The sequence below is a fragment of the Pan troglodytes genome, chromosome 6, assembly GCF_028858775.2.
Source record: "Pan troglodytes isolate AG18354 chromosome 6, NHGRI_mPanTro3-v2.0_pri, whole genome shotgun sequence".
NCBI classification, from domain to species: Eukaryota; Metazoa; Chordata; class Mammalia; order Primates; family Hominidae; genus Pan; species Pan troglodytes.
In genome coordinates this window covers 86,664,409-86,681,344 of record NC_072404.2, presented here as the reverse complement: position 1 = coordinate 86,681,344, position 16,936 = coordinate 86,664,409, and the positions used below count along the sequence as shown (strand labels likewise).

Genomic DNA, 16,936 nt, shown 5'->3' with positions numbered 1-16,936 from the left:
GGTGGAGGTTGCAGTGAGCTGAGATCGCATCACTGCACTCCAGCCTGAGTGACAGAGCAAAAAAAAAAAAAAAAGTATGGCAAACAATGTTTACACGACAAACATGCAACATTAGAATGGGTGTGCACACCAGGAAAAAAAAAAACGCAATTGTTAATATGGGTGGTAGGATTATGGGTGATTTTAATTTTTATCTTCATGGAAAAATTGAAAAGCACAAAGAAGTATGCACTATATATTACACAGAAAGCATCTTTTATTTAAAGCCAAATTAATTGGCACATGCATGAGACTGAATTGAATTAAGGTACCATTATGTCTTGGCCCTGAAGGTTGTGGACTTGGTTTTACTCGGGGTATTGTAATGTGAACCTGCTAAAATAGAAGATGTGTGCATGGGTGATATAAGCTGTACAACTCCCTTGGGCTGTTTATTGGCACAAACGTGGTCCTGGCATCCTGCTCTTGCTGAGCGTGTTGTCTGGGCAAAAGGGAGAGGAGGGAGGAGGAGAGAGAAAAGCAAAAGGTGGGGAGGGCTGGGAATGCTAATGGTTGGGGAAGTGGGGAGGCCCAAGGATGATCAAACAAAGCGAGTATAGAAACAAACCTATTTGGAGGCACCAGAATGAATATTTCATTACCTTTGCATGTCAAGGGGCTGTGTTGAGTGTCTGTGGCCACTGTGTAGAGGGAAGTACCTGGTTATTTCCCATTTACTCCTGCTTCTGTCCTTCCAAAACACCCAAAACTGTTGCCCCCATTGGCTCAGTCATTCTATATATAGAGTTGTTCCTGTTAATCCCCCAGGACTCTAGGAGAAGTAGACTTTAATCCTTTGGTAGATCCCAAAGCCCGTGACTTCTAAGTTGGTGACTTTCACTGTCTTCTTTGGAGGATTCTCGTCAGAGTTAGAGCCTTACTCGCAGTTGCTCATGGGGCTTTGGGTGAATCATAAGTAATTCCTTTTGAGGCAAATGTTGGGGACCCCTTATTTATGCTCACCAGAGAAATACTGAGAGTTATGCATTTCCATTGATGGGACCTTCAGATCCAGTATTTTTTATATTGATGAAGAATGTTAATAAGTGGATCTAATTCAAACCAGTTGCAGGTATGAGTGGGTAGGCTGTGACTTATCTAATGCATATCCTGTTTTCAGATGGTGTCTGAGCTAAAAGACCATTTTTTGAGACACCTACAGGGTGTAGAAAAGAAGAAAATTGAACAGATGGTTCTGGACTACATTTCAAAACTGGTTGGTCTTGCTTTTTATTCTCCTCATATGCCCCTTCACCCCACTCCCCATATAGTTCTGAAAATGTGGTTCAGGGAACCCATTTATGTGTTTTTCAAATTAGATTTTTGGAGATCTCCTGTTCTTAAATCAGTATTTGGTGCTGTAGATTGAGAAAAGGGAAATAAGGACCATAAACAAAGAGCATTTGGTTTGGAAAGTGGTTTATTGTCCTTCCTTCAAATACGGATTCTATACCCATGGATGCATAGGACAATGAATTTAGTATGCTTGCCAAATGTTAATATCTCATCTTGGCAACTTCCAGCTCCATGTAGATGATTTCTGTACATGGAGGTTTATGCAGACAGGAGAGAACTTGAACTTCAAATCTTAATTAGTTCCAGTAGCCTAAGTAGGCCAGATTCTAGCTCACTTGTATTAATACTACCATGTGAGGCTGAGATTGGCAGTTCCTTACCTGGTAGCCACTTACTGAAATTTTGTGATCCAGATTAGTAACACCACTGTATGTGTAAATAGTAGTGATATGACTAGATTGAATTTTAAGGTTGTCTTGAGTCTTTCAAAAAGCATAGAGAGTTGAGGCCTGATCTTGCTTAGAGTCTAGAAATAATGTTTGACAAATTCAAAAAAATGTTTGCACAGAAAGAGAAAGAACACTCCATTATTTCTCCAAATTTGTATAAGACCAGTATGCAAATAAGCCAGTGTGTGAACATATATTTTTCCATTGAACTCTGGAAGATTTGTTAAATTTATTAGCTATAATCCTGATTTAATCATTTCATGTTTAATTTTCAAGTTTTCTGCCTTTATTGCAGCCATTAGTGTTGTTTCTACATAATATATTTGAATTTCTATAGTAAGGTTTGAGTTTCATAGTATTTAATATATTAGGAGAGGTTAGTATTCTCATGTAGTGATATTTATAATCAGGGATTTGAATCTTTCTTAAGTCTCCTTCTCAATAGCACTGTACCAAGGAACTCACTTGATGAATGTGTTACTGATCCTCCCCATGTTGACATTAACTTGCTTTAAAAAAAAAAAAAAAAAAAAAAAACTCACAACACACAGTGATTTAACACATCCACCTATCACCTTTATTTCTGTTGACTCGAAATCTTACTTCCCAAAGTGCTAAGAAGGATTTCCATTCAAGCGTCATTTTTCTCCATTGTTAATAACATAAGTTTTAACACTAGTTTGTGTTAACAGCCTGTAGAACCAATAGGCCCAGAAACGATACGTATGAAGTCTCAGAAAACTCAAGGTCCCTGACATTGACTCAGCAGTCACTGATTGAGGCCACATCTCCCTGCCCCTGCCCAGCAGCCACTAGTCATGCCTTCTGCTCCCCTCTAAGGAGAGTGGCTGGCATCCTTTCTAAAACATATCCAAGGAAGTTGCTGCAGAACCTGATTATATTGGTTACATGTTAACTTACTTGATTTAAGCCAAAGAGAAACTGAGGATCTGTATCGAGGATAGCGTTTGCCTGTGAGTCTATGGAGATCCTTCTGCTTTGCCCCGTTTTTAGCCCACACAATGTGTGGATTCGTGGCTGAAAACAACTCCATAGGGATTGCTCTTCTGCTGGCAAACTCGTTGCAGCGTTAGAATGGGTTTCTGGATAAAGCTCTAAGACAAAGAAGGCTACCTACTTTGGTTGATTAGTTCCAATCAGTGTGCTAACCAATTCTTACAAAAACCCTATGAAATATTTCCCCTTACTTTACAGATGAGGACACTGCAATTTGGAGAGGGTGGGTAACTTGTGTAGGGTTACACAACTAGTAATGTATAGAATCTGGACTTGATACCAGTCTTACTTCACAGCTCATGATCATGACCTCCATTCTGTGTCTCTTTTCTTCTGACTGTCCACTGTTGGCTCTTGCGTTTTGACAGGCCTGGAGCAAACCCTGTAGCATTTTACCTTCACTGATGGATGGGGGTCTGTAAGTGTGAGTGGTGGGGCCAGTTAGCTGGGCTGGGGAGGCTGAGCTGGGGCACTGCCCACACAAACAGAGGATGCTTTGTTAGATTCTGGTGCACATTTTCAGTCTTTCTATTTTGGGTTCAGTGCTTCAGAATTGACCTCAGAAAGGCTAGTTGTGTGTCTGGATGCAGCCTGAATGCCAGCTGCCCTGAAATGCTTATCTGAGTTGTGGAGGCCTAGCTGTGGGGCCCTTGAGGGAAGGAATGGAGCAATGGTTAATGGACTGTCTTCACCCTCCAGCTGGATCTCATTTGCCACATCGTAGAAACCAGTTGGAGGAAACATAATCTTCATTCCTGGGTTCTCCACTTGTACGCAAGTATTTCTCACTTTTATCATGGTGTACAAAGAGTGGAAACAACTCTGTTGTAGCAAAACCCTTTTGAAATGCACTAGTTCAAATCAGTTCTCACCAGCTTCAACACCATCTAGCTTAATTCTATACTCAGCATTTAAAGTTATGCCCCCCTGCATATGTACCCTTTAATGTATAATACAAGCTAAAATTAAAACAAAGTTATGCCCGTTACTTTACCCATCCTCTTTCCCTGGCACATGGTTGGTGACAGGGGAGGGACAAATGAGCCCAGTACTGCCAAGAAGGGGAATTTCACTTAATACAATGTGTAACATATGTTCCTACTCTGATTAAATTCTAGGCATTAGGCCGATGGTCACAGTCATATTTATGGGGCTTTCTACAAGGCATAGCATTTCATGATTAGCATGAACCCTTGTGTAGTACTCAAAGCCACTGCTTAGGACAAATGGAGCATCACAGATGAGCTCCTTGGCTGACATGCTGCTTTGTTTTTTTTACCCAGCAATAGTCGTGGCAGTGCTGCTGAATTTGCAGTTTTTCACATCATGACCAGGATTCTGGAAGCTACAAACAGTTTGTTTTTACCTCTGCCTCCTGGTAAGTGTTGGCTCTTTTGTCCTTTGGTATAATAAATTTATTTCTTCTTCATATGGGCCCTTGCCTTTGGTACATTATAAGTTTGATGATGAGACTTGTGTATGAGAAATTGTGTATCTGGTGTTACTGTGAGTGATGGGCCCTTAGGTTGGTCTCTGCTGACCAGAGCTCCTCTGACTACTAAACTATGATGTAGCTTATTACTAACTTTAGGGAACCTAGGCTTACCCCATGCAGCTTTCTAGGATAATTTGAACTAGTAGAACTAATTCAGGGAGCTCTGTCTCTGATGTCTCCAGGCCTAGTTTATCTGATTGAGATGTCTGAAGATGAACACTGGGAAGTCGGTCTGGCTTGGTGCCAAGAATTGAACTGATTCTTATGCGCTTGGAGGCTAAAAATTTCCCTTGGAATTTTTAAATAGGATCAAGTCAGGCCACAAAACATCCTGGGGAGATGTATATGCAGTCATTCATTTAATTGGTCATTTGTTCATTTAGTCAACAAACATTTGTTGAGCAACTATGACATGACCGGTAACGTGCTAGAAATTAGAGCAATTACAAAGATTAGTAAGAGTCTAGTTGGGAAGATGTACATAGAAATCAGTATCCATTATGAGAAATAAGCCCCTGTTAGCTATAAACTGTCTTGTGCTCATTACATATCAGTTCATTTTTTTATTGTGTAAGAACACTTAACATGAGACCTACCCTCTTAACAAATTTTTAAATGCACAATACAGTATTGTTAAATATAGGTACAATGTTGGATAGCAGGTCTTTAGAACTTACTCATCTTTCATAGCTGAAACTTTATACCCATTGAACAGCAATTACTTATCCCCTACTCCCCAGTTCCTGGCAAGCACTGTTCTACCTTCTGTGTCTATGAGTTTGACTACTTTAGATACTGCATGTAAGTGGAATCATGCAGTATCTGTCCTGTGACTGGCTTGTTTCACTTAGTGTAATGACCTGAAGTTTCATCCATGTTGTCACATGGAGCAGGATTTCATTTTTTAAGGCTGAATAATACTCCATTGTAAATTCTACACTTTCTTCATCTGTCAGTGGACATTTAGGTTGTTTCCCTATCTTGGCTATTGTGAATATGTTGTGATAAACATGGGAGTATATACATATCTCTTCAAGATCCTGATTTCAATTCTTACAGATATTTATCCAGAAATGAGATTACTGGGTCATATATTGATTCTTTTTTTAAAATTTTTTGAGGAACCTCCATACTGTTCGCCACAGTGGCTGTACCACTTTACATTCCCACCAACAGTGTATAAGGGTTCCACTTTCTCCACATTCCTGATAACACTTAAATTGTGGTTTTTTGATAGTAGCCAACCTGAGAGATGTGAGGTGATATCTCATTGTGGTTTTGATGTGCATTTCCCTGATGATTAGTGATGTCGAGCATATTTTCACATAAGTGTTGGCCATTTGTCTGCAATCTTTGGAGAAATGTCTATTCAAGTCCCTTGCCCATTTTTTAATCTGGTTGTTTTCTTGCTATTGAGGTTTGAGTTCCTTATATGTTTTAGATATTAACTCTTTGTTAGATATATGGTTTGCAAACACTTTTTGTCATCCTGTAGGTTTTGCCTTTACTCTTTGGATCGTTTCCTTTTATACATATATATTTTTATTATTATACTTTAAGTTTTAGGGTACATGTGCACAACACACAGGTTTGTTACATATGTATACATGTGCCATGTTGGTATGCTGCATCCATTAACTCATCATTTACATTAGGTATATCTCCTAATGCTATCCCTTCCCCCTCCCCCCACCCCACAACAGGCCCAGGATCGTTTCCTTTGCTGTGCAGAAGCTTTTTTGTTTGGTGTAGTCCCTCTTACATATTTTTGTTTTCATTGTTTGTGCTTTGGATGTCATATTCAAGGAATCATTGCCAAGACCAATGTCAAGAAGCTTTCCCTCTATGTTTCTTCTAGGGGTTTTTCAGTTTCAGGTCTTATGTTTAACTTTCTAATGCATTTTGAGTTGAATTTTGTTTATGGTAAAGATAAGGGTCCCATTTCATTCTTTTGCCTACGGACAGTTTTTCCAACACCATTTATCAGAGATACACGATCCTTTCCCCATTGTGTGTTATTGGTGCTTTTGAAGATTAGTTGCCTATACATGAATGGGTTTATTATTGCATATAAAGTTCTAATGAGTGTTAAACTTTATGATAGCTGTAACTACATATCAGCTGATTTTTAGTTACTTCATTCATACATATTCATCCATTCATCATTTGTTCATTGCTTCATTTTAGGCCAACATATATATGATACTCATTTTGTGCCAGGTACTGTTGAAAGTACACACAAATTAGTACACTTAATTTTCGTAAAATTTGTAACTGGTAGAAACTTAAGTTGGGCCACATTAAATTGTCAGTGCCCAACCATTTTTTGGCCAACAAAAATGGCACTTTCATGTGGTTCCGCTTAATATTATTCCCATTTTATAGATGGTGAAACTGAGGCCAGAAAGGTTAAGTAATTTGCCTAAAGTCACATAGCTATTAAGTGACAGAGCTGATATTCAAATCCAGGCAGTTTGGCTCCAAAATCCATGCTGCTTCTTGAATTTTATATTCCAGTTGAATTAGTTGATGTTGAAACATGGGCTATTTATGGGCCTAAAGAATCCCTACAGCATATGCTGCTCTGCATTTATGACACATCTGATACGGTTTGGAATCCTTCATTCTTCATCCACCTTATTTAATGTCTGTCTGTATGGCAGTACAAAAGGAGTTGAAAGGGACCATTCGTGAGGGGAATGGATGGTTTAAAATTATCCCAATGGAATATGAGTTATGAGGTACACCCTAGAAAGATTGAAGGATTACAGGAAAACTACCTTTGTGGCTTAAATTCTTAATTGTTTGTTGTTAACACAAAAAATTTGGTAGGGAAATGGATTGACAGTTTTAGATTTGTTCATTACAGATATTCAAGCTTCTTTTGAAAATAAATGAAACTGACTTACTGGGGACATTGTTATGCCTGGAGATCATAAAAATCCACTTTCTACCCAACTCACATTCCTTCACAGTGATAAGGAGGGAAAACAAAGATGTTATCCATAGTGATCGAGAATTAGTATAAGTAGACTTATGGCTTGTGTCTGTGGGTCAGGTAAGGAAAAGGTGTTTCTCATTTTTTTAATTATACTTTAAGTTCTAGGGTACATGTGCACAACGTGCAGGTTTGTAACATAGGTATACATGTGCCATGTTGGTTTGCTGCACCTATTAACTCGTCATTTACATTAGGTATTTCTCCTAATGCTATCCGTCCCCCAGCCCCCAACCCCACGACAGGCCCCGGTGTGTGATGTTCGCCCCCACCCCTTGTCCAAGTGTTCTCATTGTTCAATTCCCACCTATGAGTGAGAACGTGTGGTGTTTGGTTTTCTGTCCTTGGGATAGTTTGCTGAGAATGATGGTTTCAAGCTTCATCCATGTCCCTGCAAAGGACATGAACTCATCCTTTTTTATGGCTGCATAGTATTCCATGCTCTCTCCTTTTCTCTTGAATGTTTATTTCCATCATGTGACATGGAAATAGAGGGGGGGAGGTGACACTGGATCATGTGTGTGTGTGCATGTGCATGCTTGTATGAATTCAGGGTGTTTCTATATGCACATGCGTAAGTGTGCTTACTTTCCAGGCCTATTGGACTAATGATGACTATTTGAGTTATGATTGTCAGAGACTTGTAACATGAATTGGTTAAAGTTAAGAAGAGAATGGGGAACACAAAAAGGAAGTCAGGGTTTAGAGCTAGGGCATTTGCTTTTAAAAAAAGGAACTGTATTGCACTTGCTGGCTAGAGGAGGCCAGGAGCCCTGGAAGATGAGGATTAAAGTTGGGTGGAGCTGATGACTAATTATAGCCAATTTGCTCTGTTGCTCAGAGCTGATGTATAGAGGCCAAGAACAGGTCCCTGAACTTGGGACTGTGCCCTGGGGATAGAGGATGAAGGGTCATCAGGGACCTTTAGCATATGAACACAGGGCTGGAGAGGGAAATTTGAATCCAGAAAATCAATATCATCAATAATCTAGTGTAAACTTTTCTTCAGAAATAATTTTGTAACTTTTTACTAATAGTTTTGTGAAGAATTTCCAAATCCATTTGAAAAACTTTGTTGTTAATTAACTAGTAAAATAGTGGAGTTTTTTTGGACTCAGGGAAGCTAGTGGACTCATCCTGTTAGCCCATTAACACATGCTTGTGGGCAGAGCCTGTACTTCATCTGACTCTTGATGTTACAGGGACTTAGGACTGTGCCCCATGGCTTGTGATTCATGTGTTTAGAGAGAGAAAATCCCATGATTTCTCTGAATCCAAGCCCTGCTCGTTGGGCATCATCCTTTTGTCAGGTACCTTCCCAAGAGTAGGCTGTGATTCTTCTGTCAGTCATTCCCACATTCAATCAGTTGCAAAGCCTGTACATGTTACCATGCCTCTCTGATTCAGTGCCTCCATTACCTCTTATCCACGTTCAGGCAATAGCTTCTCTACAGGTCTTCATACCTTCTGTAGCAAATTATTACTCCAACTCATTCTTTGCCTGTTGCCATATTAATATCCCAATGGTAAATCTTCTGTTCTGCTTAAAAACTTTCATTACCTCCTCAAAGTTTCTCAAATTAATAAATCTCTATCATTCAGCATTCAACCTCTGTCACCTGCACTCATAAGCACAGAACTGGTCACATTTTTAAAAATGTCTATTTTTTGTAATTGTCTGCCTCCCCCAGCAGACTGCAAGGTGTATGGGAGCAGCAGTTGTGCCTGTTTTGCTCATTTTTATACTCTTTAGCCCCTTGCCAGGTGTGTGGAAGGGATGTGCTGAATAAATTAGCTTTTCCAACCTTACCTCTTAATCTTTCTCTCCTCTAATATGATTCCAACCCAGCTGGATCATTTACTATTTTCTGAATATGCCCTGTGCTTTCTCATCTTCGGACCTCTGTTCATGTTCTATTAACACAGCTGCCAGTTATTAACAGTGATATTATGGTTGAAAGCCTACCCTACAATCACACAGTTGATGCAAATTTCAACTTACACATTATTATTTCTGTGATCCTGGGCAAGTTTCCTAGCTCCTGTGAATCTTGGCTTTTGGTTTTTCCATTTATGAAATGGGAATCTAGTAATTCCCACCCCATACTTTTGTATGAGGATCAGATGAGCCAGGACACAGGTTGAAAGCCTTGGTACATGTCCAGTATGGGTCGCTATTGTTATATTGCATGCTAGGCTCTTCACAGACCTGGCTCTAGTTCTCAAAGCAGCCCTGTGGGAAAGGTACTGGTGGTTCCAATTTAGAGATGAAGAAATGGAGGCTCAGAAAGGCTTAGTTGCCTGCAGCTGGTGAGTAATACAGCTGGATTCTGGCCTAGGGCTGCTCATGCCAAACCTGGCTTTTTCTACTGTCCCCACTCATTTCCACTGATAGGAATTGCATCTGTCCTTTGAAGCTCCCCGCAAATGCCATCACTTCCAAGAGAGCTGTTTTGATTCTCTCCTGGTCTGATACCTTCTCCCATGCATGATGTTTTTATCTGTTGTCAGTACTAGTATACTTAGAGATCTGGGTTTCTGTGGGTAGCTCTACCCGTGAGACAGGCTTGAGAATGCCTGCCTCTCAATTGAATTCCTATAAATTTACTATCTGGCCATATTGTCTTAATTCTTTCTTTTCTATACTTTAGTCCAAGTAGACTCTAAAAGCCTTTCTCTAGGGCATACCCAGAGATAAGCCATATAAACTATTGCCTTCTGGTCCAAATTTGTTTCCCTTCAGCAAAATGGTCCCCATCCCAACAACCTTTTAGTCTGGACATATGAAATCTGAAATGCTTCTGTACTCTTTTGCTATCTTACTGTAGAATCACAAACATATCAAACTGTAAAACCATTGAGCAGGCCCTTGCTCTGTTTTTGTGCAGGAAGAGACCCAAGGAGCAAGGAATGTATACTTACCGGAAACTTACTATAGACCCAGCATGATATTTAGTTATGAATAATACAGAGAAGGAAACTTGGACCTTGTTTTCAAGAAATTCAGTTGGTTCCAGGCACCAAGCACTGAACTAAGTGCTTTATTAACATGATCTAATCCATTCCCTGGGGGCTGCTGGAGATGTTGGCTGACTGTGTTTACCCTCCAGATCTCTCATCCTAGGTTTTCATACTCTGCACACCATCCTCGGGGTCCAGTGTCTCCCTTTGCATAACCTGCTGCATTGCATTGACAGTGGAGTGTTGCTTCTCACTGAAACAGCTGTCATAAGGCTCATGAAAGGTAAGAAGCCCTGAGTTTGCCAGAGTGCTAGTTCCAGCCTGAGCACCACCAAGGCTAGCTTCTTGGGTGTGCAACCTGTGCAGTCACCAAGAGCCTGGCTGCACTCAGAAGAGTGCCCTGCTCAGTTTAATGCTGCAATACATCTTGAAATTCTTAGTAATATTTGAACGAGGGCTTGCTCATGTTCATTTTGTGCTGAGCCCCACAAATTATACAGCTGGTCCTGTGAGCACAATCCATTCCCTGTAATCATCTTTTGGGCCAATTTAAGGTTTCTGAGCCCTTCACGAGGTCCTAAGGGACTTTTCAATCCACATACAACTATTAGATTCCTTTTCTGTGCAAGAGGGCACTTGAGGCTAGGAACCTCTGCAGGCTTGTTTCTCAAGAAAATGTCACGAAATGGCTTACTTTCAGCTGATTAACTCTGTCATCTCAAAGTTAGACTAGAAATGCAAGGAAAATTATTGAGAGGGGCAATTAAATGAATTTGAACTTTAAATTCTGTAGTATAATCACTCAAATTATTCAATTGTATTTTAAGATGATTTTTGTTTATATGAAAGCATTTGTCATTCCTCAAGGTACCTTCTGTTTTAAGTTAGTCAATAAAATTGCTTTGTACCTGGCAGCCTATTATAGAAAAATCCCTTTTTATTCAGAGAGTCAGAGTAAAATTTCCAAAATGCTGTTAGATTAGCTTGAGAATACACAGTTGGGATATGTCTTATCAAGATGAACCACTCAAGTATTAATATTAACTTGCTGAAGTATCAAAATGGGTATTTGTTTCATTTGCTAATCTCTAACTTTCTTGTAGATCTGGATAATACAGAGAAAAATGAAAAACTGAAATTCAGTATCATTGTGCGGCTTCCTCCGGTAATCCTGAGTTACATTTTATTTTCTCCCTAAGCTTTGGCATTACCCTCCTTCAATTTCTTCTTGCAAAAAGAGCATTTACTTGCTTTGGGTTAAAGTCAATTGAATTGTTTCACTTTTCAACACTTCCAAGAAATCCCACCCGTCCCCAGCCCTCTGTCAGCTGTTTCCCACTTGGCCTACAAAGCACTTGCTCTCTGGCTCTGCACTGCCTTGGCACAGTCCAGTGAGAACATTAAGCCATTTTTGCCTCTTAGGAAACCACACTAATATTTACATCTGAGTCTGAGAGGGAGGGAGAAGGGGAAACGTGCTTTTGGCATTTAAACAGATTTAACTTGGATACATTTGAATACAGGTGAGGACAGAAGGTTCTAGAACTGTATTTCCCCTTACTGCATTTCTACCATGGTAGGAAGACATTCCTAGGTCAAAGGAAGAATGAGAAACACGAGGGAATATCAACACTTAGAGTCAGAGATACTATGAAAATATGAAATTCCACAGCAAGGTCTTCCGAGCCTCTAACTCTGCAAACTTCCTGACCTGGAGAGCCTTAGCCAGCTCCATCTGCTGTGTACATGCCTTGCACACTTGCACCTCTGGCACTGTCCTCTCACGAACGGCTGTCTGTTACCTTTCTGGACCTAATCGCCCTGCTCTGTAGTGGCCCTTCCCCCTCACTCACAGGCTTACTGAAGCAAAGGCAAGAATAGAAAACAAAGCATATTTTCCATAGCTAGATCTCTCTGGGAAACATTGCTGAATATTTAATTTGGTCTCCAAATTTGTTTATTTCCCCAGTACTCTTAGGGAATTAAAATTTTCTAGGCAAGACAATGGCAGAGAAGTTGATATAAACATGCGTACCCCCCTTAGTTTCCTGTCAAAACATCAGAGTTGGCATGCCCATCTCTGGTTTTGAAGAGCAGCAGATAAACTCCATTTCAGTAAAAGGGTTTGGCAACATCAGTGTATAAACCACTTTCCTCAGTGTAGCATTTGAGAGAGTATTTACTCCCTCATAGAAACTTCATAGGAACATGGCATTTCTCCAAGGGTCCTTAATCATCAAGGGCCTGGAGACTAACCAGCTACTTTGGAATAATACTTTTAAAATTATGAATAGATATAAGGTGTGTTTACTTAATATAGTGTGTGGTATATTCTCTACATTTTTTCAATTTGCATAATAGCTTATTGGGCAGAAGATTTGTAGACTTTGGGATCATCCTATGAGTTCTAACATCATTTCACGGAACCACGTGACGCGACTGCTTCAGAACTATAAGAAACAGGTGAGTTTCTCTGAAAGCACAGCCAACTAAATGTTTTTAGGATCCTGTTTGCCCGTGACAACATATCTGTATGGACAGCAATTACAGTTCTTATCACTTTATTTTAAAATTGTGCTTATTGTGGAGAATCAGCTTACACCAGAAGTGGTTTCCCTTTTAGCCTCGGAATTCTATGATTAACAAGTCATCGTTCAGTGTAGAATTTCTGCCTCTGAACTACTTCATTGAAATTCTGACAGATATAGAGTCCTCCAATCAAGGTAATTTACTCCCCTGTTCTCAGGGTCTTACCACTTTTCCCTTGACACATCAGTCCTTCCCTATTCACTTCTTTGTTTTCTTTCCAAAATCCTTTTAACATACAAGTAGACCCTTATAGCAATTGGTTTACATTAGCAGTACCAAATTTACTACCTAGAGTAAATTACCAAATAATCACCTCTGAAGTTTTAAAAGAGTCAAGAGGTTTAAAGCCCATTTGGTTGATGCAAATGTTCTTGGTGCTGAAGTTTAAATTTAAGAACACATTCTTAAAAAATTCATTTTACTAAAATACAATTATGATTTTAATGAGCTGTGAGCACAAAGTTATAAATGTTTCACGGCCCCATGGTAACCCTTTTTCCCTGCCCCCTCCCCATTTTTTTCCAGCCCTGTATCCTTTCGAAGGACATGACAATGTGGATGCAGAATTTGTAGAGGAAGCAGCTCTGAAACACACCGCGATGCTTTTAGGCTTATGAAAAAGAAAACGCAATTGGATCTGCTGCTGCCATTTTAATCTTGCTTATTAACCTTACTCCTTTGAGAATTCTTTAACAATATTTAAAATTGGTAACAAAAATAGTCTAGCCATAATTGTTTAGCCATGTGAGTTTCAGGTTGGTACACGTTCAGACAGAACTGCTGTATCACATTCCAATTTTGAATAGCCAGCAAGCAATCAAGTGTAGAGAAATGATAAATGGCCTAAGAAGGCATACAGTGGCATAAACGATGCTCTTCCTAGTAGCTTAATAGGCCACAAGCTAGTTTCAGTTGCACTCTGAAATAAAATATGCTTTAAAAATGTAGGGAACAGTGCTTAGAAAAGCAAAAACTAGGTGTGTCATTGAAATAATAGGCATAACAATTAAATGTTACATAAGAACACTATTTGGAAAGAGGCTCCTTTTAAAAACTGAATTTGTACTAAATCAGATTTGCCATGTCCAGTACAGAATAATTTGTACTTAGTATTTGCAGCAGGGTTTGTCTTTGTGAATTCAGATGAAACGTATTTAATTTTTTTTATTTATAAAAGGTTGATCTAGGAATATTTTGTCAGTCATTAAAAAACCTGAAAACAAAGTTTGGGCCTGACTTTCCCTGTTTTTTGAACGTAGCCGCCTTATTGAAGCCAAGAATCATGCGTCTATGAACATTTTCTCCAAAGGCCCCCATGTGACACCTAACTCATTGTACCATTTCTTTTTTTCGCTTTTCCATAGTGATTTCATTCTAACCCATAAATACAGTTGCAGCCCAAGGTCAGCCTACAACCCTTTGCTTTTCTGTCTTCAGACTGAACTTGAGATTTTAATGATTATAAATATCATTAGCTGGTATGATCATTCAACTTCCTGTCTAAAATCATTTTGTTCTAAAAATTGTCCTCTCTTATAGAATTACCCTTTTTGGTCAAATACTTCATTGTTACCAATACTCAAAATCTTGGAGCCTAGTCAATGCAATGCTGATTCTTTCTCTTGATAAGGTCATTATCTTTCAATCCCTGCTTTCATTCATTTCTTTGCATACCTGGATTGTTTTAGTTGCTCCCTAAGGTCTAAATTTATCTGAAACATATTTGAGATAAACACTAGTTTGATCTGGTCACTCTGCTCATAATCCTTTAATAACTTGCTATTCATTATAGGATAAAATTCAAACTCCTTGACATTTAAGGTGCCCCAAATTCCTGCCTTGTATAATAGGAACATTTTCTTCCAGCCAGGTCAGTTCACTGGGCTTTGAACACAATTCTTGTCTTAGTTCCAAGCCTTTCTTTAGGTTATTATTTCCCACACCTGGATTCCCTCGTCTGTTAAAATCTTATTCATGCTTAAGGGTCAGATAAACAGTTCTGTGATCCAGGTCATTCTAGCACCTGGTGGCATCTTCCTTCTGAGTCAGTACCATGCATTGTAATATTTAACTATCCTTCCCTTTGTGATGTTAGTTAGTTTTCCATTCTTAGGTTGCTCAAACTTCCTTTGTGGGTATTTTTGAATCCCTAATGAGGTTACTAATTCCTACAATACAGGAACTATGTTTAAATATGCAGTATTTCTTATTTTCAAAGGCACTCCCAAGTAATTGCTTTATGACTCACCAAGCAGGTAAGATTTAGGCTGAGAGACATTAAATTTCTTTTAAATCTGGCAGGATTAGGACCTTGTACAGACGAATTTAGTAAAATAAAGGGATGGAATATTTCTCACTCCCAGAGTTGCAAAATAAAATTCATAACAGCTACCAGTATGAAATAAAGATACTTTCACCCCCTTCCCTCCAGAAACACCACTGGGCCAGCTAAACAGTCATGCAGCCATATCATGGGCTTGAGAAACAGCCCTGGGCCCACCCCTGGCAGACATACCCCCAAGCCAGCTGAGCAGCTCTGTGCCCACGAACTGGACCTGAGAAATGGCCCCATGGGCTACCCCTAACAGACATGATCCCAGGCCAGCTGAGCAGCCTTGCACCCACATACTGGGCTTGAGAAGCAGCTCCATGGGCTGCTCCCAGGCTGGCTGAGCAGCTATATGCCTGTGTCCTGAGCCAGAGAAACAGTCCCGTGGACCACCCTCAGCAGACACATACCCAGGCCAGCTGAGATGCTGTATGACCATGTCCCAGGTCTGAGAAACAGCCCTGTGAGGTGTCCCTACCAAACATGCCTCCAGGCCAGCTGAGGAGCTGTGCGTCTGCATACCAGGCCTGAAAAACAGCCCCATGGGCCACTCCTCATAGGCACGTCCTGGCCTGCCAAAGCAGACTTGCACCTGTGCCCTAGGCCTGATGATAAACAGCCCCGTAGGCCACTCTAAGCAAATGTGCCCCTAGGCCAGCCATGCAGCATTGTGCCTGCATTCAGGGTGTGAGAAACAGCCTGAAACAGTTGGCTGCCCCTGGCAGAAACGTCCCTAGGCTGACTGAGCAACCACATGCCCGTGTTCCCTAGCCAAAGTAAAAGCTCCGTGGCTCCAACTTCAGCAAGCCAGACTCCAAGTTGGCTGATCCACCATGTGCATGCATCTGCCCTCAACTTGAAAAATAGCCTGGTGAGCCCACCGCAGTTGCCACAAACTCTCTCAACCTAGGCCACTGAGAAACATCACTAGTGTGGATTGCAGCTGAAGAAACTTTAAAGATAGCACACTACTCCTTCCAGCTAGAATGAAGGCCAATGCACTCCATTGAACCGACACTCCACAACTCATTTATACAAATAAGTCTTTCCCTATGAAACCTCCATAAAATTGGAAGAGCTGACTTTTCCACCAGATGCATAGAAATCAATGTAAGGACATACCAAACATGAAAAAGTAAGGAAACATGACACCTTCAAAGGAAAACAATTCTCCAGTAGCAGACCCCAATTATAACAAAATATAGGAAATGCCAAAAAAATCAAAATAATCATCCTAAGGAAACTCAGATTCAAGACAATACAGATACATAATTCAACAAAATCAGGAAAACAATTCATGATTTGAATGAAAATCCAACAAAGAACCAAACAAATCCTATAGCTGAAGGATTCAATGAATGAAAAACACAATTGAAGACCGCAACAACAGACTAAACCAAGCAGAAGAAAGAATTTCTAAACTTCAAGTATTCTGAAATAATACAGGCAGACAAAGAAAAAAGAATAAAAAATAATGAAGAAAGCCTATAGGATTTATGGAAAACTATTAAGTGAACAAATAATCATATTATGGGCATTCCAAAAGGAGAAGAGAAGGGAAAAGGTGAGGGAAACATATGTAATGAATAGAAGATTTCACAAGTCATGAGAGAGAGGTGGACATCCAGGTCCAGGAAGCGAAAAGAACCACAAATAGATTCAACCCAAACAGGTAATCTCCAAGGCACATTGTAGTCAAATTGTCAAAAGGCAACAATAAAGAGTGCTAAAAGCAGCAAGAGAAAACTGTCAAGTCACATGTA

General features: G+C 39.9%; 1 protein-coding gene across 22 annotated transcripts in view; it reads left to right on the top strand.

Annotated features, from left to right (window-relative positions):
• GSAP (gamma-secretase activating protein) overlaps positions 1-14,068 on the top strand; it is a 105,915-nt gene extending 91,847 nt beyond the window's left edge. For 16 of the 22 annotated variants that reach the window (XM_063814576.1, XM_063814578.1, XM_063814574.1 and 13 more), the window contains 8 exons: positions 1,160-1,255; positions 3,501-3,571; positions 4,085-4,179; positions 10,419-10,538; positions 11,359-11,420; positions 12,617-12,718; positions 12,879-12,978; positions 13,370-14,068. In XM_063814576.1, the coding sequence (XP_063670646.1) occupies positions 1,160-1,255; positions 3,501-3,571; positions 4,085-4,179; positions 10,419-10,538; positions 11,359-11,420; positions 12,617-12,718; positions 12,879-12,978; positions 13,370-13,461 (738 nt within the window). In that variant the 3' untranslated portion in view covers positions 13,462-14,068. Of the gene's footprint in view, positions 1-1,159; positions 1,256-3,500; positions 3,572-4,084; positions 4,180-10,404; positions 10,539-11,358; positions 11,421-12,616; positions 12,719-12,878; positions 12,979-13,369 lie in introns of all 22 variants that reach the window. The other 6 variants (XM_024357897.3, XM_063814572.1, XM_063814571.1 and 3 more) reach the window with 2 other exon arrangements.
• Positions 14,069-16,936: the final 2,868 nt, after the last annotated feature.